This window comes from Eriocheir sinensis, chromosome 2 (genome assembly GCF_024679095.1).
Source record: "Eriocheir sinensis breed Jianghai 21 chromosome 2, ASM2467909v1, whole genome shotgun sequence".
Classification (NCBI taxonomy): domain Eukaryota; kingdom Metazoa; phylum Arthropoda; class Malacostraca; order Decapoda; family Varunidae; genus Eriocheir; species Eriocheir sinensis.
In genome coordinates this window covers 30,694,493-30,719,680 of record NC_066510.1, presented here as the reverse complement: position 1 = coordinate 30,719,680, position 25,188 = coordinate 30,694,493, and the positions used below count along the sequence as shown (strand labels likewise).

Sequence of the window (25,188 nt, the reverse complement as noted above, 5' to 3'; positions counted from 1 at the left end):
ATCCATTATTAGATTGTCCTGCACTGACATCTAAACAAATTATTAAATAAATTTGCATGTTACACTATACAGTCATGTACAGATAAATAATTTCAATGCTATCATAACTAAATGACAACAAAAAGTGGTTCATGACACCAACAATGACACACATCCACACCTTCCCTGAACGATCATATTTTGCCTCCCAGCCACGAGGTAAGTCCCGTTCTATGTCTGCAAACTGGTTGACCAAGCTGACTAAATCCCTGTTGTGCTGGTAGCGGGCAAAAGCTGCTGGGTCTCGGCGTACTCGAGAGATCATGTGCCTGAGGGATGCACTCCTTTCATACACAGAACATGCATCCTGCAATGCATCAGGAGAAAAAATCAGCATGGCATCAATATTACAGAGTAAAGTAAACCTCAAATCATTATCAGAGACTTACACTGGTGTAGTTTCTTGTAGTAAGGCGCTAATAATGAAGATTTGGCAATAAAATAGGTATTATGACCTTTATATAACTGATATATGCAGTATCCTCTCCACTGGAATATAGAAGAATAAAATATGTAAAGTGAAAAAACACATGTATCAAAGTTCACAAACTATCCCTTATAACAAAGTAATCTTATTTAAATAATACCCCTCTAAATAGAAAATGTTAATGTTGATGTTAAGAAGCCAACATGTGTATTCAGGATCTAAAGTTGAATAAAACATGTGTACAAAATCAAATGAAACTCACGTCATTCATGTGGAGGACGCTGAAGAAGTCTGATCTGGTGAGGAACTTGACGGCCGGCAACTGAAGCAACATGTCCAGCCTCTCACTGCTCATGGAGGAGGAGGAGGAGGAAGAGGATGTCGAGGAGGATGGAGTAGAAGAGGAGGAAGTTCCTGAGCTTGAAGGAGCTGGAAGAGTGGTGGATGTGGAGGCTGATGTGGGTGACTGAACAGCTGACGGTGTGGAGGGCGAGAGGTCTGGTGGAGCTGCTGTACCTGCTGAACAAACAAACAGCTCAGTACACTGGTACACACACCTAAATTAAAACACATCTAACCAAATATATCACCAATAATTTTACTTCTTGTTCTTTCCCAATTTCCCTTGATCCTGATGCCACTACAGGTGTCACATCAACTCTAAAGCTGAACTCATTGCTTAAACTTTCTCTGAAATTCCCAGTTTGGACGATACAGGACATTTACTTCCTACTCCTCCCCTATCCAACTTCATGGTGCAGCACAAACAACTGAAGGCTTGAAATTATTGTTTCATGGCCCAAAACCTGTACCAGGTCATTCAGTTTTCACATGGAATCATTTAATTTTCATATTCAACAGCCTGCAGCCTTGTAATATGACAAGTTAGGAGACTAATGGACATACTGTTGGGGAAGGTTGAGGTGGAGGATGACAATGTCTGAGGAGTAGCTGCTGCTGATGCTAGTGAGGGTGTGGAGGCTGAGGATGGCAGGGTGGCAGAAACAGCAGTGGGGGGCACCTCCTCTCCCTCCACCCGCCGGGATGTTATTGTCCGACGGATACTCTGGTACCTGTAGTAGAAGGAAATGATAGCCATGGACAAGAGGAAAAGAAATGAGTCACATAAAAGCAAGAGCATGATGAGATATTCAGGGCACTGGGAGAAAGAGAGGAAGGGAAAATAATACAACTAGGTTATGAATGTGAAGACTTTTGACAGAACAACCTTCTGAGGAAGTTAAGTGAAACATAGAAAGTAAAGTCACATATAAGTGGAATCACTCATTGGGACATGCTACAAATGAGGAGCAATTCTTAAGAATAAACAGCATGTTGGCTTCTGCTCCTACTCCAGGCACACACTTACCTTCTGTCCAGCTGCTGCCTTTGAAGCCGGTCTGTTGACTGGTTTCGTTGCGTCTGAGCAGAGTCATTGCCGGATGGCCGCTGCCATGTGGTGGTGCGGTTGACATGATCAATATAAAAAATACGGCCATGGCTATCAATGCGCGCCTCCCAATCTGCAGCAACCAAAACAATTAGAACCATTCTGGTGGTGGCAAATGGTGTTGCATTCCATAATAATAATAATTAACAACTCTGATGAAAGTAAAGAGGGTCTTTACTGCACTTGACCAATGATGAAAGTCATTGGCGATGAGGTCTGTCAATCATAATGTGAATGTGACATTCATTAACTCAACTGGTAATTTCCACTGAGCTAGGTGCTCACCAAAGCTTTATATGACCCAAAGTGGTACTGTTTTGAGATCACAAGGTCACAAGCAAGTCATTCACAGTCTACCAGTCGCTCAGTACATGGATCACTGCATACTGTAAATAAATCTTATTTCACTCACTCCTCACCTGAGCATCACTTGTCAGCAACTAACAGTGGAGAGGTTCAAAGGAGCTTGCAAAGAGCACACAACACTAGGGTCTTGGCCATGTACTTAAGAGAGCCTGGATGCATTTACTATTTCTATCATTCTATCATTCCTACCACTTGTGAGGAATTCCTCCAAAGTACTCTGGTCAATGCTAAGTAAATCTTCTGTCCTCTACTAAATGAAAAAGTACTAACTGATGGGAAGTGGCTCTTCTCCAGGTTGAATCTCCACCCTCTGGAACTTGATTGTTCTTTCAGGGATGGAAGGAAGGCGCATCGTGCGACCATGACGTTCCAACTCCTGGTAATAAATAAATAAATAAATTAAACAACCTTGCAGCAAATATATGAAAAATACACAGTACACAGAAAAAAAAAGGTTTTATGCACATGTAGCTGATCCACCTGTTTAACATACCTGATCACTTCCACCTGAAGGATGGGAGCGTCGAGCGTGATGCGTGGGAGTTGGGGGACACTGCTGGGGCAGCGGGGGAGGATGGGGAGGCATGGGGCGAGAGAGACGGTGGTGAGGGCGAGGGGGAGGGGTTGGGGCCTTCTCCTCATCGCTGCCAATCCTGGACTCCTCCTGCAGCCTCCTGTCCTCAAGGCCCTCAACAGGTGTTGTATCTCCTCCTGGGGTGGTGCTGCCTGTTGCCCCTGCGACTCCTCCTAATGATCCACTTGATGCCTCACCAGAAGGAAGCGGGGGAGAGAGCACAGGGTGTGGTGGTGGTGGTGAAGGTGGGGGTGGAGGTGGGGGTGGGGAGGTGACAATGGCCCCTGCCCCTTCCTCACAGTGGTCAGGACTTGGACATATAGTTGCAGAGGACATCCCTGATGCTGAGTTTGGGGTGGAGGGTTCAGGAGTCACCACTCGACTGCTTGCCCGGCTGCCGCTGCACTCGCTCTCCCCGCTTTCACAGTACGACCGCCTTCAGGGTGACAAGAGAGTATTTGGTCATTAACATCAAAACATTTTAGTTCAGTATAAATCAGAGCAGAGCTCCATATAAAAACAGTAATCAATGTGCTCCCTGAGGTTTATCTCTTTACTACTATCATTCAATATTTTCATCCCTTACCTAATTATACATAATCATATGATATTCTGCATTATTTCATCAATATAGAAAATACTGTTGCAAAACTTTAGTTTGACTAGAAAACTCCATAATATAAGATGATAAATATCTGGAACATATGGAATTTCGACAGTAGGGTTAAAAAAATATCCTGGGGCAAAATTTAATTGGCAAAAGGAGAAATATCTATTACAATATCCACAGCTCTTCCCTCATAACCACAACTCTGCATCACCTCACTGACACTTTGCAAGCCTTTCCAGCCAGTCCCTGCTCACCTTTTCCCTTCGTCCACCTGTGGCACAAAGAAGAGCGGCCGATGGGTCAGAAGTGGCTTCGGCGGCGGCCATTCCCACGAGGTTGTCTTGGCAATGTGGTCGATGAAAAAGATCCTGCCATGACTGTCCTTACGGGCCTCAACATCTGAAGTCAGGAAACACTTGTATTCTTGTGTACAGGTGGATTTAAGACAATAGATAACATTACAAAGAAGGTTTTAAAGTTAAACATGCATAAATGACAAACTCTAAACATCTTATTCACACAAAATCTGAGCAATCATTGTTCATTCCTGAACAAAAGTGTAATTCTTTAGTTAAAAAACATGCAGCATTTGTCTTTCTCAATTCTCTTCAGCTACCTTTTGTTTCCATTCATTATACTATCCTCTTTCTCTCTGTTTGCATGTCTGTTTGTGCCTGTCTATCTGTCTGTCTCTCTCTCCCTGCTTAATTCTAGTTATCTCCTTTAGATACAATCAAAATATTATGCAGAAGCTACTCACTAGAGGGTAAAGGCTCATCAAATGCAACTTCAACTTTGGGATATTTCTTCAGCCAGTCCCTGAGTGATGGTTGTCGAGATAGCTTGGGGTGGTGGGATGGCCTCTCCTCCTTCTCCCAAGTTTCTTCCTTTCCAAAGGCACCGGTGTCCCTTTCTCGTCTGTCACTGGTGGTGCGCTCCGGTGGCTGTGGCTTGGTACGATGTGTTGGGGTGGGTGGACAGAGGGGTGGATGCACCAGGGCCTTCAGCAGGCAATGGTGGGGCTTGTGAGGTGGCACAGCTGGAGGAGTGTCCTCGTCCCCATCATTTGATACAGGGACCTGTGTGGACAAATCTTTCCTCGGCCGCACCGGAGTTTCGAGGGTTTCCTGGCCTGGGGTCTGAGGTTCTCTTTCAATCCCCGCTGCTATGTTCATGTCCACTAACTGTGCTGCCGACACCAGCGACACCAGGTCTAAGTCATTTGTTTCCGTGGTAGGACTAGCAAACACTGAATTAGAGGAGGAACTCTCAGTACTTATTACCATACAAGTGGACTCTGAGCCCCTCCTGCCATCCTCACCTGCCTGGGAGGACAAGGAGCAAGAGGTGGAGCCCCCAGCAGGAGATATTGACTCTGAGGTGGAACTTGATACCTGGAGTGAGTCACTAAGCCTTGGAGAAGGTGACCTGCCAGACACTGAGCCCTCCCTTGACACCCTCAGGCCTGATGGTGCTTCCTGGTCAGGGGCATCTGAGTGTACTGAGTCTGACTTGTGTTGTAACAAATTTGCATTTGTTCTTCCCTTGTTATCATCATGAATGTCTGCATTATCAGTACTTGTACCCGACTGGTTAACAAAATCACCAGAAACATTTCCTACAAATGAACTCCTTCTCTCTTGAGCACTGACCGTCGCCACACCACACATATAAGTTACATTTACCGGACTAGAAAAAGAATCACTTTGGTTGTTAACTACTTCTTGGAATGAACGTTCCTTAACATTAAAGCTTTCACCACCAGTAGTCTGAGAGTTGCTTGGAATAACAGTACACTCACTATCAGTTCCTTTAGGTGTAGGCAAACTTCCACTGCAGCTTTTACTTGCATCAAGGTCCAACACATCTTCTGAGCTCTCCAGTAAGGTGTCTGTGGAAGCTGCCTCCTGAAGTAGGCTGGAGTCTTGCTCTGGTGTTGCTAGTGGAGCCACAGTAGCACATGACCTGTCTCTAATACTTTCCCCATTGACTGATTCCTTTACTTCCTCCGGTGCATCACAGAATGCGGAAGGTCTTGTTATATCTTCAGAAGGTTCACTTTCCATGGAAGCACAAGAAGAAGATTGCAAAGATGAACTAGGTCCCTGAGTTAAAGACTTTCCTGCTTGGCACTGACTATCTGTATCAGTTTGATTATATGACATTTCTGAAATTTGTAGAACTTCATCTAAGTCCACAATATCATAAGAAAATGACCCTTCTAAAGGAAAATGCATTCTTTTCCCATCTCCATAACTTGCTCCACTACTCTCGCTATCACAACTGGACTGAGAGCTGGCACTGAGCACCGGAGCCTTGGGGCGAACACTGGGCTCACCACTACCGTTGACGTCCTTGACAGAACCATTCAGTGGGGCCACCTGATCCCCAGCTGTCGTGTCTGGGAGGGGCAGAGGCCGCTTCCTGACCACGGTGGGGAAGGTGGGGGGAAGGCCCAGCTGTACGGCCATGGAGCGAGACAGAGGTCGGTGGCCCATCTCATTGAGGGACTTCATGAGGGACTTGGTGCGTGGAGGAAGGGGCGGCGGTGAGTCTTCATCGCTTGGGGGGAGGACGGGGCCTGCCTCAGTCACTTCCCCCTCCTGAGTCTGGTAGTCCTCAGTTGGGTACACTGTTTCATATATGGCTTCCTCCCCTCTGCTCTCAGTGGCCTTCCCTCTATTGGTGACATTAGGAACTTTGCAGGAGTATTTCCAGATTGGGGAGTAGTCTGACTCCCTACTACTGGAGCTGGTGTGGTCCTGGCCATTGTCCAGCCTTGCCTCCCCAAAACCAGCCTCCCCATTCAGCGCCACCTCCTCCTCTCCAAAGCTGCTCCCCGTACCATTGCTCATCGATGAAGCAGATGAATTGTTGTTATTGGATTTTAAGGGATTTTTCCTGAACCCCATGTGGCCATTAGTGATGAACTCCTGGTCACCATGCGAGTCCAAGAGAGCCTCGCCCTTGAGCCTCATCCTGTCCAGCTCCCCCGGGCACTCGAGGCCCCCGTGACCAGAGCAGGCAGCAGTGGTTGCAGGGGGCAGGGTGAAGGTCACGGTGAAGTACACGTGACCAGACACAGACTCTCCCGTGCTCTTGCTGCCGAGTGCAAAGTCCAGGTGCCCTGATAATCCACTGTAAGAGAAGATGACACACAAAGTTATATTACAAGCACACCGTAAGATTCCTATCTCATTCACTTATGCCAGAGAACCTGCTTGTAGATAAAAACTGACAGTGAAGTCATAGGTTAAAACATGTTCTCTGAAAAAGAAGAAATCACATGCAGTAATATAATATCTACACAAATCCAGATTAGAGTTGATCAATTGGTGCTCCTCAACCTTCTCATTACAATCTTTTTGGTGAATCATTCTGCCCCGAGGAGTCTCTGATGAGGGTTGCGGCTCACCTCTTGAGGCGCTCCTTGAGGGTGGCGACCTCTATGGTGAGGCGACCCAAGAAGCGGCTGATTATTGGTCGACTCTTGGCAAACTTGTCCTTGAGCTCAATCTCGAGGATGTCATGGAGGTACCCGATAAAGGTGAACTCCTGCCTCTTCCAGGAGGGGTTGACGGTGTTCTCTGCCACGCAGGACCGAACCTCCTGCCCGTGGTGTGGCAGGAGCGTCTGGGACTCCCCAGGGAGTATGCGAAGTTTCACATAAGGATCTGGCTGGAAAAATATTCCCCTTCGCAGACCATGGGCAGCGAAATCTGTGTGTGTGATAACATGGGCAAACGATGAGAATATAGGATTAAGCAGAAGAATTTTTTTTTTATATGGGAATCAATCCAAATAAAAATAGTTTAGACTAAAAAAAAGTGTTATATACAAAGCAGATATGGCATAGAGACAAGGAATGATGGGAAGAGTGATAATGTGGGGAGAAGTGTATTACTGGGTAGACAACTGACTGGATAGAGTAATAGGAAAAATTTTCATCAAGAAGGCAAAGAGAGACTAGAGGGAATAAAGTGACAGAAAGAGAATGATTAAAGATAATGACTGAGAAGTGAAGTGGAAAAGGAAGAATCATCATTACAAGCCAAGAAGCAACAGAGCTGGTGAGATGGCTGACTAGAGGGACTTAGTGATGACAAGAATATCACTATAGACACAAGGACTGACTGGAGATGGTGAAACGGATGAGCCTGGTGCAGGAGATACAGCGCTGGAGGGTGAGGGACGGGTGGAGGAGAGCCTCGTCCTCTGAGGAGTCTGAGGCTGAGCCGTCGCTGAGCCTCACCACACGCAGCACCGCCGACACACCCAGGGAGGTGATGGCGGCTCCCTCACCACGCTGGTATCGCACCTCTACACTCCCGACATCTGTGGGGGAGGAAGAACGTCTTACAATGTACATGTTTTTTCAAGGGATGGCGACGAGATTGAAAGTATACCAAGTTAAAAGAGTAATTTGTCAAGCACAGTAATATAAATACCAATTAAATCTGTCACTATTGAATGTTGCTGTAAAAGTAATAGGAATTTTTTTTTGTATAGGTCCTTTCCATAGACAATTATTGCTGCAGGAATATTTTTTTTACAGTAAAGAAAATAACTCAAAGGCAAAAACAAATAGAAACAGAGAAGCCCACTAGCACCCAACAACCTGAGAAAAAAAAATTATGATCCTCCAACAGGATTTACAGACAGTAACTTCACAGTGCTTCACAGAAAGGATGTATACATGTTTGTAAGGGAACGTACTTCTAGGGAGGAGGGCCGGGACATCCAGGGTCCAGGAGAGCTCCCCCTGAGGCTGGCCGCCGCACCTCCGCTGGTCCAGGCAACGCTCCGCCTCGCTCTCACCTGCAACAACAACAACAAAAAAACATCATTAACCAGTGCTACAAAAATACACAGAAATGGAAGAAGCTCAAGGGCAACAAACATAGGAAACAAAAAAGTCCGTTAAGTACAGACAAACAAAATAAAATCAATTATAAAAAGATACCATTTGATGAGATCCATAAGACATAAAAAGTAAATTGGAAGCACAGAATGCACATAAAAAAGCCTGTTCAGGTGATTCTTGCTTCTGAAAAAAGTTACACTAATAGCTATAGATAATTAAATGGGGTAACACATTCCTACCCAAATTGTAATAGTATAGAACATAATCCAAAAATCATAACTTGTGATTCTGAGATACCTTCCAGTATATAATCACACAAGTATTACACTGCACGCTGTAAGTACGCAAATGACATTAATGGAAGAGGTTACCGGGAAAGTGTGTTATCTCAGGTAACATACTAATTAGTGTTTGGTCATATTTACCTCACCTTAATAAAAACGCGACAGGAGAGACAAATTTCACTATAATCTAGAAGTCTAAAACAAGGTGCTGTGAATTATTAAAAAAACATAACTGGTTAACGGTGGGAGTAGTTTAAAGAACACTTGTCAGGAATCTTGTTATAATCAGGGCTTCAGCGCAACGGTAAAACACGTGAGGAGTGAGTTAGTTACCTGGCGGGAGAGAGAAGTTACCTGAGGGTGAATATGCGACCGAAGAGCAAAAAATGTGTGCCATTCAAATGTTACCGTAAACCAGGAAAAAAAAGTGGTCTCTCAAGTCATAGATTCTTAAAAGGCACTATAAAAAAAAAAGTTAAGACCCGCAACGCATTTGATATTCACGAAGATAATATTATGTATACGTACGCGTTTTCAGTATTAGAGGAAACTTAAAACAAAACGCTAAAAATAACAATAACAACAACAATAATAATAATAATAATAATAACAATAATCTCGCTTGTAATCCAAAAACGTGACAGAACAAACAAACGCATATTAGCAGATTTTGAACGAGAGAGAGAGAGAGAGAGAGAGAGAGAGAGAGAGAGAATTAAACAAGAGTGAACCTTTAACACGATTGAATGAGTGGGCGAGCTTCCGAGAGAGAGAGAGAGAGAGAGAGAGAGAGAGAGAGAGAGAGAGAGAGAGCAGCAACAGCAAAGGCAAGACACGAGATAAAAAAAAAATAAAAAAAAAAAGAAGAAGAGGAGGAGGAGGAGGAGGAGGAGGAGGAGGAAATAGGAATAAGTTGGAAGGAAAAAAAAACATGTTAGATAACAAGGTAACAAAAATAGGGTTGAGTTAAGAGGAGGAGGAAAAGGAAGAGGAGGAGGAGGAGGAGGAGGAGGAGGAGGAGGGATAAAAAAAGGAAGAGGAAGGAGGAGGAAGGGGAGGAGGAGGAGGAGGAGGAAGTAAAGAAATAGCAGGAAACACGTGGGCGGCGGTGAGAGGAAGAGGAAGAGGAGACAGGGAGGAAATTAAATAAGCAGAGAGGAGAAAAAGAAGAGGAAATCCAAAATAAAGGAGAAAAAGGAAACAGGACAAGAACGAGTATGGACTAGAATGGCTAAAGATGGAAAGGAGGAGGAGGAGGAGGAAAGAGGGAGGTGAAGATAAGGGCGTGGGTAGAGAAAAGGGCAGAGTTAGTGAGTTAAGGGCGTAGGAGGAGGAAGGGCATGGAGAGGGCAAGGACGTGAGGGAAGGAGGAGGAGGAGGAGGAGGAGGAAAGACAATGAACGGAGACGAGGGATAAGAGGAAGGGAGGAAGGAAGGGACTGGCGGATGACATGGAGAGAGAGAGAGAGAGAGAGAGAGAAATGAGGCTACAAATGGGCAACAAGCACAGTACCCCCTTCTCTCTCTCTCTCTCTCTCGACTAATGAATGAACACCAAAATCATTCACGTAAATTCTGACAAGATAAACGAACATACAGACACACAGACAGACATAAAAGGAGAGAGAGAGAGAGAGAGAGAGAGAGAGAGAGAGAGAGAGAGAGAGAGAGAGAGATAACGTCGAGAGGAAGAGAAAGAGGAAGAGGAGGAGGAGGAGGAGGTCCAACTCTCTACCTGCGTCGCACCCGGATATGACCTCCTCCTCCTCCTCCTCCTCCTTTTCCACTTTTCCTCTCACTGCTCTCACATCCTCCTTGTCACTCTGCTTCGGTACTTTCTCTGCCTTTCTTTCCTTCCCTTCCTCCTCCTCCTCCCCTGTTCTTATCTCCTGCCACTTTTTCTTTACATACTCTGCTGATTTGTTTGTGTAGCTTTTTATCTTGTTTTGGTTGTTGGTTGTGGTTGTGTTGTTGGTGTTGGTGGGAAGGGTGTTACGTCGAGGTGGTAGAGAGGGTACTGTGTGGGGTGGGAAGGGGGATGAAAAAGGGGGTGGGGGGGTCTTCTCCTTAACACAATCTAAGCACATTCTGAGTCTAAACTAACTTGACCTCAATATAACCGCCAGGAGGAGGAGAAGGAGAGGAGGAGGAGGAAGGAAACTGGGCGCACAGCGGGGAGTGGGCAGTATCCTCTTCCTTCCCTCCCTCCTCCTCCTCCTCCTCCTATTCCATCTACTTCCGTTCTTTTATAACCATTTGGTGAACACACACACACACACACACACACACACACACACACACACACACACACACACACACACACACACACGAATTAAACATTAAAACTAGTCTAATTATTTTCATTATCATCATTATCATATTTTTCTTCCCATTCCCATAAAATCGCTGTCTGATAATAATTTATTTACTTAGTCATCTATTTATTTCTTGCTAAAAATAAATTGTAAATAAAGGTGAACATTATAAATAGATAGAGATAGACAGAACGAGATAGGCTACATGAATTAGGAAATAGGATAAATACCTTCCCCTCCTCCTCCTCCTCCTCCTCTCTCCCTTCCTCCCTCCTTTCTCTCTCTCTTTCTCCTTTTCCTTTCCCTCCCTCCCTCTCGCCGCAGCTTCCGTCGGGTAGGAGTAATCTGGCTTTTCCTCCCCGCCCACACCTTTCTTTCCTCCTCCTCCTCCTCCTCCTCCTCCACTTGGCTCTTCCTCTGGTTCAAAATCGTTTATCCCCCTACTTCCGCTGCCTCCCCTTCCTCTCTCTCTCTCTCTCTCTCTCTCTCTCTCTCTCTCTCTCTCTCTCTCTTCCTTTCCTTTCCTTCCACCCACCCACCCCTCTCTCTCTCTCTCTCTCTCTCTCTCTCTCTCTCTCCTTCCTCCATCAGCAAGGCCTCTTACTTCCCTCCCTCCCTCTCCCTCCTCCTCCACCTCTATTACGTTTCCACTTAGCACTGATGTTCCCCTCCTCCTCCTTCTCTCCTCTCCTCTGCTCTCCTCCTCCTCTCCTCTAACCTGACATTTTCTCAAGACGTTGGCTGAAGGGAAATCCTCCTCTGAATCCGTGTCTTTTTTTATGCTTTTTAAACTCTTATATAAAGAAAATAATAATCGGGGAGGCAAAAAATGGCTCAAGGTTTTATAGATAGCAGATGACACGAGGTAAAAAAAAAATAATAAAAAAATATAAAAAAGTAATGAATTCGAGGTTATTCTTGAAGTACAGATTCTTTCTTCAGTCTGGGAGTAAAAGGAAGGAAAGAAGGGAGTGTGATACCGAAGCTATTTTCGTCTGGTTTCATATTTGCAACAACCATCTCCATCTTTTTCTTCTAGACTTCTAAAACGTATGATATCTACAATCTGAGAAACTTGTACCGTAAATATAGCCTAATCTCTCTCTCTCTCTCTCTCTCTCTCTCTCTCTCTCTCTCTCAACCTAGTATCAACATCATTTTTATCTATTTTCATCTTTACAAGCATCTTCATCTTTTTACTAGACTTTAAAACGTATGAAATCTACAGAAACTTGTGTCGTAAATATAGCCTAATCTCTCTCTCTCTCTCTCTCTCTCTCAACCTAGTATCAACATCATTTTTATCTATTTTCATATTTACAAGCATTTTCTCTCTTTACTAAACCTTAAAACTATACAATCTACAATCCGAGAAACTTGTACCGTAAATATAGCCTAATTCTCTCTCTCTCTCTCTCTCTCTCAACCATAGCACCAGTAGCTAGCATTAATAGATGAACAAAAGGCTCTATTTAAATGGCTATCAGCTCGCTTCTTCACTGCTAAATGGCTCTCGTGTGACGCACTGTATCTATCTCTATATTTCCTTCGTGCCTAAACTATCATATTTGTAACCCGAGTCAATGTACGCTCCTTTTTCTCCTCCAATAAAATGGGCTAAACTATCATATTTACTCTCTCTCTCTCTCTCTCTCTCTCTCTCTCTCTCTCTCGTTGGTAATGCAGGTCAAATCATCCACTTTATACACGTGCACTTTATTTGTCTTCCTCGCCCAGGCCTGTCGTGTCATTGCATCACCATACGAAGCTTGCGTGGTCTCGTCTCCTGCCCCGGCCGACCTCTCTCCTATAGGTTATTTAGGAATGCGAGATACATGGATAGATAGATAGACAGAGAGACAGATGGCAATGGGCTGCGGTTTACGGTTAAAAATGACGAATATGTAACGTCTTTTTTATTATCTTATTATTTCGTGATTCATGATTTTCGAAAAGGTAGATGAAAGCCTAAATATACCTACCTTAATATTGCTGAAAAATATACGGGGTTGTCAGTCTACAATTATTGCTTTTATCACTAATACTGTTCTCATTCTCATTATCGTACATTCTCTTTGATTACGCAGATTATAAACTACACCACACTTAATTATTATCATCATTACTATCATCATTACCACCATCATCATTATATTATACTTATCTCTCTACGTTTGATATGGGGGAAAGTTAAAAGGGATTCGAACTAGTGTATCACGGTCAGCAGTCAGCCAGCCACCACAACACTTATACCTGACCCCATTTTCCCTTCCCCCCCTTCTTCCTGATCAGTGGTCGTGTGCGTGGGGGAAGAGAAGGGTAGGGAGGGGAAGAGGAGGGGAGAGAGAGTCTTAGGAAGGGGGAAGAGGGGTCAAAATGGCGTGTTGGCTTCTTAACTTACACAGGATCAGATGACATGTAAGGACAATCCGACACTCTATCCCTCCCTTGATCCTCTTTCCCGGCATTAAACTGTTTCCTTTTACTTCCCTCAACACTGTCTTTATCTCCAGTTTTCTTCTCCTTTTCCTTTCCTCAGAATCTTTATCTTTTATCTCCTGTTTACTTTTCCTTATTATTCTCTTCTTCCTATTTCGTTTCCTTCCTATACCTTTAACATCCTCATCTTTTCTCTCTCCTGTTTCTTTACCTTTTCTTAGCGTCATTATCTTTTATCTCCTGTTATCTTTTAGTTTCCACACCATCCTCATCTTTGTCTCTCTAATTTTCTTTTTCGTTCTATCAAAATCCTCGTCTTTTCTTCCCTCTTTCCTTTTCCAAGCATCTTATCTTCCTCATCTGCTTCATTTTCGTTTCCTCAGCATCTTTATCTTTTATCTCCCATTATTTCTCTCTCTCTCCAGTTTCATCAGCTTCTTCATCTTCCTCTCTCTCTCTTTCCCGTTTCCCGTTTTCATCCTCTCCTCATCCTTTCTCAATCTCCCGTTCCCACACCATCCTCTTCTTTCTCACTTTCCTTTCCCTACGATTCATTATTCTCCTTCCCTTTCCGTCCTTTCCACCTCTCTACCCATTCCTCCTTAATAACCTCTCCCTTTTTTATCCCCAATACCCCTTTCCTCATTTTCTATAATAATTTAGGGCATACTTCGGGAAAATGCATCATATGTGTGCGTGTGTGTGTGTGTGTGTGTGTGTGTGTGAAAGAGAGAGAGAGAGAGAGAGAGAGAGAGAGAGAGAGAGAGAGAGAGAGAGAGAGAGAGAAATGCTGAAGACGTCAAAAATCGATGTACCAATTTTGGGAGAAAGAGGGCGGCCGTGTTCTGATTATTTTTTCCTTTTGAGAGAATCCACAGTGGAGGAGGAGAGAAAGAAAAGAAAGAAAGAAAGAGAGAAAGAAAGAAAGGAACCGGGTCAAGAAAGAAAGCAAAGAATAAGATGATACGAGACGGAAAGATATAAAAAAAAGAAAGGAAAGAGAAAATAAGATACGAGCAGGCCTACATAGAATTCAGGAAAGACGTTAAGAAGGAAAAGACGGAAAAAAAGGGAAAATAGAAAGACATATTAAAAGAAAAAGAAATGAAAGATAAAGGAGGAAGAGATAGGACATAAAGAAAGGAAGAAAGAAAAATGGGAGAAGCCGCGACAGAAAAAATGATGATAAAAGAAAAAAAGAAAAAGGAAAAAAAACGAGGATGAAAAAAAGACACAAGACTTAACCAATCACTGACTAACTGACTGACAACACAAACAACAACAAACAAGTAAAACCTAAAAAAAATACATAAACAAACCACCACCACCACCCCCCCCATCACAAGACAGACAGAGACAGACAGACAGACGAGTTATACAGATAAGACCTTCCCACCTGTCAAGCCCCCTCCCACCCCCTTTGCCTCTCCCACACCTACCAGCACACCTCACCACATGCACCTGTCAGGATGCAAAGACGCTCAGAGACTCATCAATCACCAGGTAAGAAGAGGCGATGAGATGCTGCTTGGTGTGTGCGTGTGTGCGTGTGTGTGTGTGTGTGTGTGTGTGTGTGTGTTTCAAGGCCGTATAGGAGAAGGACATGTTAATATAACCCTTTACCTTTCCCCTTTACCCCTTACATACCTGTCTGATTTACCTTCGTGACTCCAACGCCAAAGGTGACTTACTACTACTACTACTACTACTACTGCTACTACTCCTACTACAGACAGATTTATGGATGGGGACTGATCGGTTTTCATTGCCTATTGCCGAGTCATGACCTTCTTGTGTATTCAATTTCTTGCGTGTTCCTTTCATTACAAATGCTGGTTAATATTAATGGCTATGGTCCTTATTTCCATACGCAATGTTTCTAAGCGGAGGAAATGCGTCGCCTAGTCTTGTGAAGTAATAGTAGTAGTAGAAAGAGTAATGGTAAGAGTAATAATAATCATAATAATAGTCAACCCTGTCGCGCAAAGGTAAATTAACACTGGAGATGGTAACACAAGCTCAACCACAATCACCACTACCCTCCCCACCACCACTACCACCATCACCCCCATGAACACATCGCAGTTTTTCTCATTTCCATATTCAATTGATACAGGAAAGGTAATCCATCACCTTTCCTCGAATTTATAACGTGTACTCTGTTAGGCAAAGGGATATAGATTTGGATACATTATAACTACCACCAGCATCACCAACACCACCACAACAACCAGTACCACCATTTATATCTTTAGCAGTTGAATATGCATACCTTGTTAGTTCACCATAGGATATTGCCGTAAGATATACCACAAAATTTCAACGCCACCACAACAACCAGTACCACCATTCCTTTTTTTTTTAAGTGGGTGAAATGTAGATTGTAAGTTCAGAAAAGAAAACCATCGTATAGGATATAAACCCAAATTTATCCAATCCCACCATCAGCATCACCACCATTTCTAGTAATTGAATGTTATGTAGACTGCTAGGAAATTGACGCAGGGGGATATACCATAAACCGAACCCACTACCATTACTATACCACTACCATTTCTGCTAGTTGAATAAGTAGATTGTCAGTTCAGCATAGGAAATTATTGCATAGGAAATAGGAATACATAGGAAATTATTGCAAGGTATACCACAGACTGAACCCACCACCACCAATACTACCACCACTATCACCACCACCAATACTACCACCACTATCACCACCACCAATACTAACACCACTATCACCACCACCAATACTAACACCACTATCACCACCACCAATACTAACACCACTATCACCACCACCAATACTAACACCACTATCACCACCACCAATACTAACACCACTATCACCACCACCAATACTAACACCACTATCACCATCACCACCACCATTCCTATAGCAGTAGAATATGTATACCATTTTAGTTCCGAAATTGACCTCTCTTTTGGCCACTTTATGCTAATCGCTATATGAGAGCAACAGATAGCGGGCTTTTTTTATTTTTTTTATTTTTTTTACATCTTTGCGTTGCCCTTGATTTGCTCTCTGTGCTGAAAAAAAGGAAACCACAAACAGAAACCACAGAAAATAGAGCCCACAACCATCGCCACCACAACCACCACTACCACCACCAAACCTAGAAGCATAATTTGCATACCCTGTTATAGAAAAAAGAAGTTAAGCATAGGACACGTAGGTAGGACATACAACCCAATCAACCAAACACCACCGCCATCACCATCACTATTACCATCACCATCACCAGCGGGGGCCAATGTAAACACAACGCCAAGCACTCAGAGTCGATAACGGGTTCCTGATGGAGTGTGCATGAACGCATTAACCTTTGCCTGACGCGGCGGAGTGCCATGCATGCAGCCCTCAGACACACATACATGCACGCACACACACACACACACACACACACACACACACACACACACACACACACATCGATAATCTATGCACGCACGCTCAGTCATGCATGCAGACTAACTTATAAATACTACATACATTGATTGATACATACATAAACACACACACACACGCGTACATACATAACGAGACAAGAAAAGCTTATACATACTAACATCACTGCCATCATTACAACAAAACAAAGAGAAAAAGAAAAAAAAAGGAAGGCTATCAAATGTTGACTTTATAATGAGAAGGATATCACGACCAATACATGATACGCAAAAAAAAAATAAAAAAAAACAAAAAATCTGCTTAAGTCGTGCGTCACTGGTAATGTCACGCCTGTCCATTCAACTGTTGTTATTATTATTATTATTATTATTAGTAGTAGTAGTAGTAGTAGTAGTAGTAGTAGTAGTAGTTCTGATGTGCTTTTTTTATTACTTTTTTTGTTTCGTGCCGTTGAGCTGTCTCCCTTGCTCTATTAAAAGTAGTAGTAGTAGTAGTAGTAGTAGTAGTAGTAGTAGTAGTAGTAGTAGTAGTAGTAGTAGTAGTAGTAGTAGTAGTAGTAGTAGAAATGGTGGAAAGAGCAGTACTAAAAATGCTGTTATAGACGGAATAAGAAGAAGAAAAAGGAGAACTATGACAAGAACAGAAGAACCAGAAAAAAAGAACCATAAGATGAAGAACAAGAACAAGGACAAAAAACAAGAGCACTAACATTATGAACAAGAAAGTAATCGTAGTAGTAGTAGTAGTAGTAGTAGTAGTAGTAGTAGTAGTAGTAGTAGTAGTAGTAGTAGTAGTAGTAGTAGTAGTAGTAGTAGTAGTAGTAGTAGTAGTAGTAGTAGTAGCAATATCAGCAGCACCACCAGTATCATCAGTAGCAGAAGCGGTAATAACAGCAGAAGTGAAGAAAGAGAGTGAAAACAGAGGAGAACAGAACCCCAAAGATGCTGCTGGTGGTGATGCTGCTGCTGTACGCGTCTGCTTCATCCCCTTGAGTGTGCTGGTGGGTGTGGGAGAGTGGACACGTGTGGCAGCTCACCAGCCAAGCCTCTCCCCAGTCAGTCAGGAGGGTACAAAGACGTGCTTGCATACGAGTCGTGCGTGGTCGTTTGAAGCGAATATCATGTTAAGACTATTACCAAGCGACCCTGATCAGTCTTTACGTTTAGCTTGTTCGTATTACAATTATTATTCATTTTGTGTGTGGTGGTGGTGGTAGTGGTAGTCGTAGTCGTAGTAGTAATAGTGCCACTTTGCTTCTGTAACTCAAAAAGTCCCCCCCCCCCCTTCTCTTTTATCTTTTTTGTTTTGTTTCCTTTATCATTTAGGTCCATATTATCAAACTCATCGAAGGCTTAATCCGTCTGTTTCAAAAGGCCCCCGCGTAAGTTGTCGGGGGTTTCCTTGAGTGGTTTCCTGAGAACGACGGTAGTTTTGCAAGGCTTCTGTATACCGTGAAGGTGAAAAACACTCACGACAACCCGACGTATAGCTCCTCTCTGGCCTTGAAAAACGTTTGTAACAAGAGACACAAATGTTTGATAATACGAGTGTTAATCCCTCTCTTCCTTCTTGGTCTTCTCTCTCCCTCCCAGCTATCCTTCTCTCCTTTCCTCTCACGACAACCCGACGTATAGCTCCTCTCTGGCCTTGAAAAACGTTTGTAACAAGAGACACAAATGTTTGATAATGCGAGTGTTAATCCCTCTCTTCCTTCTTGGTCTTCTCTCTCCCTCCCAGCTATCCTTCTCTCCTTTCCTTTCCTTTCCCTTCCCCTCACCTCCTCTCCCCATCAACCCTTAATTTCCTTCCCTTCCCTTCACCTCCTCTCCCCACCTTCCCTCTCCTTTCCTTTCCCTCTCTTCCCTCCCTACCTTCCCTTCTTTCCCGTTCCCTTTCCTTTACATCCCTTCCCTCTCCTCGCATATATATACGTGTACGCCTCGCTGAGAATCACTACAGAGCAAGCAGTAGTACAGAGGGAAACTATAACAACATACCCTGCGGCGCCCCAGACAGAAATAGCTCCCATCTTCATTAGCAAAGAATGAAGATGGGAGACGAGAGAACAGGTGACGTTTCAAAACATTAAAGGAAGAGAAAGAAAGGAAAGGTGCATGACGTTTGAAAATAGTGAAGGAAGACAACAGAGGAAAAGTGACGTTTGTAAATAGTAAAGGAGATAAGAGAGGAATAGGTTGGAAAGTTTGGAGAGTTTCGTTTAGTCGGCGCAACATCTGCAGTCATATGCCGGAGAGAGACAGATGGGGAAGGAATTATAGAAGGGAACAGATCGCAGGAGACGGGACGTTTCCAAACAGTAAAGGACATAAAGGAATAACCGACGTTTCCACTGTTTGATTTCCACCCACATCGAAAAAATATATATCAAACTGAGAGACACAATAGATAAATTACATGAGAGAAAGTGCGTGTATATATAGTTCTGTGAAAGTCGAATCGTGTAACAAGTCGACGGGATATAAAAAAAAATAATAATAAAAAAATAAAAAATAAATAAAACGTTCATTCAACTGTATATTTTTTCTCCAACGCCCACGACGCTTCCTCACTTGTTATAGATGATACAATGATGATGGTGATGATGATGATACAATAAAATAGAGATTAACCATAAAAATAATAGTAATAATAATAATAATGATGATGGTAGTAAAAAAAATCAATTCCTTTTGTTCATTATTGTAACTTTAACGTCACAAATTGTACGCTAAAAGGCTTGAAATATATATTCTCTCTCTCTCTCTCTCTCTCTCTCTCTCTCTCTCTCTCTCTCTCTCTCTCTCTCTCTCTCTCTCTCTCTCTCTCTCTCTCTTCATAGCTATACAATATTTGACTATTTCAATATCACAACGATAATAATAATAATAACAATAACAATAACAATAATAACAATAACAATAATAATAACAACAATAATAATAATAAATCACTAAACCAACTAATGTATTATTGTTAACATCACACGGATGAGAGAGAGAGAGAGAGAGAGAGAGAGAGAGAGAGAGAGAGAGAGAGAGCAGGTGAGTGGGCGTGTCAGCATACAGGTGTGTGAAACAACCCGTGTACACACACACACACACACACACACACACACACACACACACACACACACACACACACACACACAGAAAACAAAAATACATACATTCATACATACACTTGTAGGCGTTTCTACACACACACACACACACACACACACACACACACACACACACACACACACACACACACACACACGAACACCTGTTACCTGCACTACCTGTGTGGGAGATCTAATCCGACGTGCGTGGAGGCGAGGGCTGACGTCACGCCCCCCTTCCCCCCCGCCCCCCACAGTGCCACCTCCCCCCACCTACGCACCCCCCCCCGCAGCATCCACACCTGTTCCCTGCCACGCTCCGCTCTCAGACAGGTGTGGGAGGCTGCGTCACGAGCTCAGGTGTGGGGTGTCTGAGGTGAAAAGTGATGCTTGGGAGATGTGATGAAGATGATGATGCTGAGGTGGAGAGGGATGAGGAAAGGGGGTGAAGGAGAAGGAAAATGATGCTGGGGAGAGATGTCACTCGGGAGATGATGTTAGGAGGGGATGCTGAGGTATATAAGGGTGATGAGGGATGGATGGGAGAGGAAGGGGAGAAGTGAGAGGAGAGGAGATGAGGGGAGGGGATGCTGGGGTTGAGGAGGGTGAGGGAAGGGGGAAAGGAAACATGGTGAGGGATGAAGGGAGAGGAAGGGGAGAGGTTGTGAGAGGAGAGGAGAGTGAGGGGAAGGTTGAGGGGAGGTAGGGATCAGGGAAGCTGGGAGAGGAAGGGAAGAAGCAGTGAGGGGAGAGGAGATTAGAGGGAAAAGGGGTGACATGAGAGAGGGGATAAGAGAAGTGAGGAGAAGGTGAAGGAGTGCATGAGACGTGAGGGGAGATTAGAGAGGAGAGGTGAGGGGAAAAGGAAAAAGATATGAGCAGATTGGAAGGGAGAAGAGGTGAGGGGAGATATGAGAGGAGAGGTGCATGAGGGAAGAGGGAAAAATATATGAGGTACAGATTGAATAGGAAAAATAAAAGTGAGGTGGAGAAGTGAGGGAAGAGAGGAAAGATGCAAAAGGGAAGTAAAAAAATTAGGTACAGACTGGAGAGGAGAAAAGAGAAGGAAGGGGAGAGAGGTAAGGAGAGATAAAGGAGAGATATAAAAAACAGGTGTGATGGAGGAGGAGGAACCTTAGTGAGGGGAGAGGAAAAGAGGTAAGCAAAGGAGGTAAACGGGAGGAAAGAAAAGGATATGAAGAGGAGACAAGAAAAGGTGAAGGGAGGAAGAATGTGAGAAGGGAGAGAAATAAACAGAGAAACAGGAGGAGACAAGAAACAACGTGATGTTACTGAGGGTGAGAATGAATGAGTCTAGCCTGTTGATGCCACCTTTCTTCTTCTTCTTCTTCCCCGTCAAATCTAAAGTTGGTATTGTCAAATCCTCCCACCCCTCACATCAACTATTTCCAAAGGCCAAAACGGAGGTTAATCGAGTTCTAATGCGTGTTCTTTTAGGTTCACGGTACAGAAGAAGGCTCAGACTACCACCATGGTCATAAAAGCACCCCTGGAAATGCCTTAAACTCCCACGAAGGACTTGTAAATTACGTGTTCTTGGGCGCAGAAATGTTTAAAAAATATGGCACTATTAATGTTACGATTGTTATTTCCTTCACCGCCACCAGCCATACGTCCGTCCAAGGTGTGATGCTTATGAGGGTGAGAATGAATGAGTCTACCCTGTTGATGTCACTTTCTTCTTCCCCGTCAAATCTATTACTGTTACGATTATTATTTCCTTCACCGCCACCAGCTATACGTCCATCCAAAGTGTGATGCAATACTGAAGGTGAGAATGAATAAGTCTACCCTGTTGATGTCACCCTTCTTCTCTTCCTTCCCTCGACCTGTCTATTACTGTATGACTTTTTCCTTCACCGCCTCCAGCCAGCCAGTTCGTCCGTGCGTCCGTCTGGCTTTCCGCGAACATAGGTCTCAGTGGGTCCTCTTCGGAATAGGTAAGCTTCAACCCCTGACAACCATCGATTATGGGCGCCACCGCTGTGCTCTCTATATATAACCCAAAAAGTAACTCGGAGAAGAAGACAAGGAAAAAAAAAATTATAAGTTAAAAGTATATCGAGGCTCTCAGAAGCACCGATATAGACTTCCCTCTGAGAAAATTTGATGAACCTGAGGGGATGTCTTGTTGTTGTTGATGTTGTTGTTGTTGTTCTTGCTTTTTGTTTTTGTTCTTATTCTTGTTCTTGTTCTTGTTTTTGTAGTTGTTCTTTTCTTCTTCTTCGACTTCCTCTTTTTCATCTTTTTCGGTGGTAGTAGTAGTAGTAGTAGTAGTAGTAGTAGTAGTAGTAGTAGTAGTAGTAGTAGTAGTAGTACGGTAGTTGTAGTTGTAGTAGTATTTTAAAGCGGGAATGAAAATACTAATACTAGCTAATAAAGTTTGTATCTTAAGTATCTATATATTACCTACGTGTTTTTGTTTGTTTGTTTGTGTGTGTGTGTGTGTGTGTGTGTGTGTGTGTGTGTGTGTGTGTGTGGTTCCCCCCCCCCTTCCCCCCAAGCGTATCATGTAAGATGGGTAACTATGGTAACGTGGACGACTGGCGGTGGGTGGATCTTGGGCGGTGGAGTGGGTGGGCGTATGGTTCATGGCACACGTGAGTTAGAGAGCGGGCACACACACACACACACACACACACACACACACACACACACAGCACCATCATTATCAGTAGTCGTACTTACATTTGCTTTCCTCTTGCAAATCAAAGGAAACGAAAAGAAAAAGAAAAAAGAAAGGATGCAAGAAGCTAGATTATTAGGCAAGGAAGGAGAGAAAAAGATAAAGAAAGAAAAATAGTGAAGTAAAATATGGTGATGATAATGATAATAATGACAACAATAATAATAATAATAATAATAATAATAATAATAATAATAATAATAACAACAACAACAAGACGAAGAACAAAAAGAAGACGATAAAGAAAAAGAAAAGGAAAAGAAACAGAAGAAAAAGTAAATAAATAAAAAACAACAATAACAACAACAACAATAACAAGAGTGATACCTAAACCCTTGATCCCCCCCCCCAAAAAAAAAAAAACACCATAACACTTTCCTGTAACAACCTTCAAAACCAACACACGAACACACAAAACTCACCTGGACACCACCTTCAGGAGGACACGTGCGGCAGGTAAGGGGGGGTGGGGGGCGGGGGGGGGGAGGAGAGCGAGGGAAGGAGGTAATGAGGCAGGAAAGGTGGAGGTGGTGGAGGAGGGAGGGTTCTTTAATAGCGATGAGCCCCGACACTATCCACACAGACTGACAGCATCATCATCATCCATCAGTCACCACACGAGGAGGTAATATGGCGATAGTGGTGACGGTGATGGTGGTGGTGATGATGATGATGATGAGTCTTTTAGTGGAGTGGCGGAATGTCCATCACCACAATGTCCATTCCCGCCGATGTCATCTCCATCACCCAGCCGTCACCACTTCAACAGGAGCGTCACCACATACGAGTCACCACGGCAGAAACACGTCACCACAACCGACTCGCCACAACGTACAATGTCACCACTACAAAGTTACAGGTTCACCACACACAGCAAAGGACGTCACTGTTATACTATGCAATGTCACCACGCAACACGTCTCAACTGTTACACGTCACGTCATAAGTCACCAGTGCGCAGAATCACCACAAGAAGTGCCCCATCACCACTATTCCAAGTTCACCACCAACGGCATGTCACCACTACAGACAGCACCAAGTCACCGCTGCACAGACAACAAACAGCGTCAGCACCACACTGTCCACCTCGAGGAACACCACAGAACGTCACCACTTCAAGATCACCACAAGCAGCGTCCCATCACCACTCGACATGTCACCACTACAGCACCAAATCACCGCTGCACCAGACAACAAACAGCGTCAGCACCACTGTCCACCACGAAGAACAGCACAGAAACGTCACCACTTCAAGTTCATCACAAGCAGCGTCCCATCACCACTACAACAGCAACCAATTCACCATACAGCAAGTCACAGTGTCACCATCATACAGTTCACCCCAAAACACCTCCACGTCACCAGTTCATCACCACGGACACCTCGACATCACCACTACAGCACCAGCATGGCTTCACGAGGGAGGGACGAACGCCGGCGAGCATCAAGGCAGCGTGACGCACGAGGAGGCGATCGGAGCCGTGTGGGCGAGGCGAGGGAAGAGGCGAGGCGAGGCAGAGACGCAGCCAGACCAGCCGACACAAGCGCGTACACCCACCCGCCGCGAGAGCTGGTCACACACTGCGGTCTACAGCTGTGGCGTGTGCTCAACTCTGTTTCTGGAGAGTCTGACTGAACATGTCTTGAGTGCGCCGCGCTATCAAAGCCAATGTCGTTGTGATGAAGAAGGATAGAGAGGTATTGTCACTCCCATAGACCACTGTTATAAAAATGATCTCCCGGCCCATGTAAGGTTGCCTCTCCTCTATCTTCCTGTGATATCTTTGAACAGCAGCAGCATCACCAACACGTTACCAAGGGGAAAATCAAATAAGCCAGATAAACGCTACTCTTGCATAAATAGAGTTGAGTGGTCTGAAGAGAGCGTCAATTTCGGGGATGCGAGGGTCAAAGTCTTATCTCGTGACTTGTGTTTTGACAGGTGTTCGAGCGGGAAAGGAGGGAGACGTGTTTTGGACGTCATACAAGTCCTTAAGTTTGTATATAGTTTAGATACAATTTCATTCGGTAAAGCATTCGATTCCTCAATATCAATGTTCGATTTGGATACATGAATTTTCTCATATTTTTATTAACTTTTTTTCAGACTTTTTGTGTAGTATAACAACGGAAACTACGTGAAATGATGTATACAAACAATTGCTATATTTGTGATACCAGACACTCTCATCCTTCACACACCATCACCACCACCACCACCCAACTAGACACCATCACCACCTACATACCATCACCACCACCCAACTAGACACCATCACCACCCACACACCATCACCACCACCCACACACCACCATCACCACCCACACACCATCACCAACCACACATCATCACCACCCATACATAATCTTCGATCCCCAACGTAACCACCACCCACACACCACCATCACCACCCACACAGCATCACCACCCACACAGCATCACCACCCACACAGCATTACCACCCACACAGCATCACCACCCATACACCATCACCACCCACACACCACCATCACCACCCTTACATAATCTTCGTACCCCAACGTAACCATCACCACCCACACACCACCATCACCACCCACACA

General features: G+C 44.0%; 1 protein-coding gene across 4 annotated transcripts in view; it reads right to left on the bottom strand.

Annotated features, from left to right (window-relative positions):
- Window positions 1-25,188, bottom strand: part of LOC127002536 (E3 ubiquitin-protein ligase HECW2-like) — a 50,709-nt gene that overhangs the window by 12,411 nt on the left and 13,110 nt on the right. For 3 of the 4 annotated variants that reach the window (XM_050868634.1, XM_050868609.1, XM_050868620.1), the window contains 11 exons: window positions 8,183-8,284; window positions 7,601-7,801; window positions 6,882-7,185; window positions 4,227-6,604; window positions 3,721-3,865; window positions 2,776-3,292; window positions 2,553-2,658; window positions 1,836-1,989; window positions 1,373-1,539; window positions 729-985; window positions 161-346 (listed from right to left, as the gene is read on the bottom strand). In XM_050868634.1, coding sequence (XP_050724591.1) covers window positions 161-346; window positions 729-985; window positions 1,373-1,539; window positions 1,836-1,989; window positions 2,553-2,658; window positions 2,776-3,292; window positions 3,721-3,865; window positions 4,227-6,604; window positions 6,882-7,185; window positions 7,601-7,801; window positions 8,183-8,284 — 4,517 coding nt within the window. The remainder of the gene's footprint in view (window positions 1-160; window positions 347-728; window positions 986-1,372; window positions 1,540-1,835; window positions 1,990-2,552; window positions 2,659-2,775; window positions 3,293-3,720; window positions 3,866-4,226; window positions 6,605-6,881; window positions 7,186-7,600; window positions 7,802-8,182; window positions 8,285-25,188) is intronic. The other variant, XM_050868626.1, reaches the window with a different exon arrangement.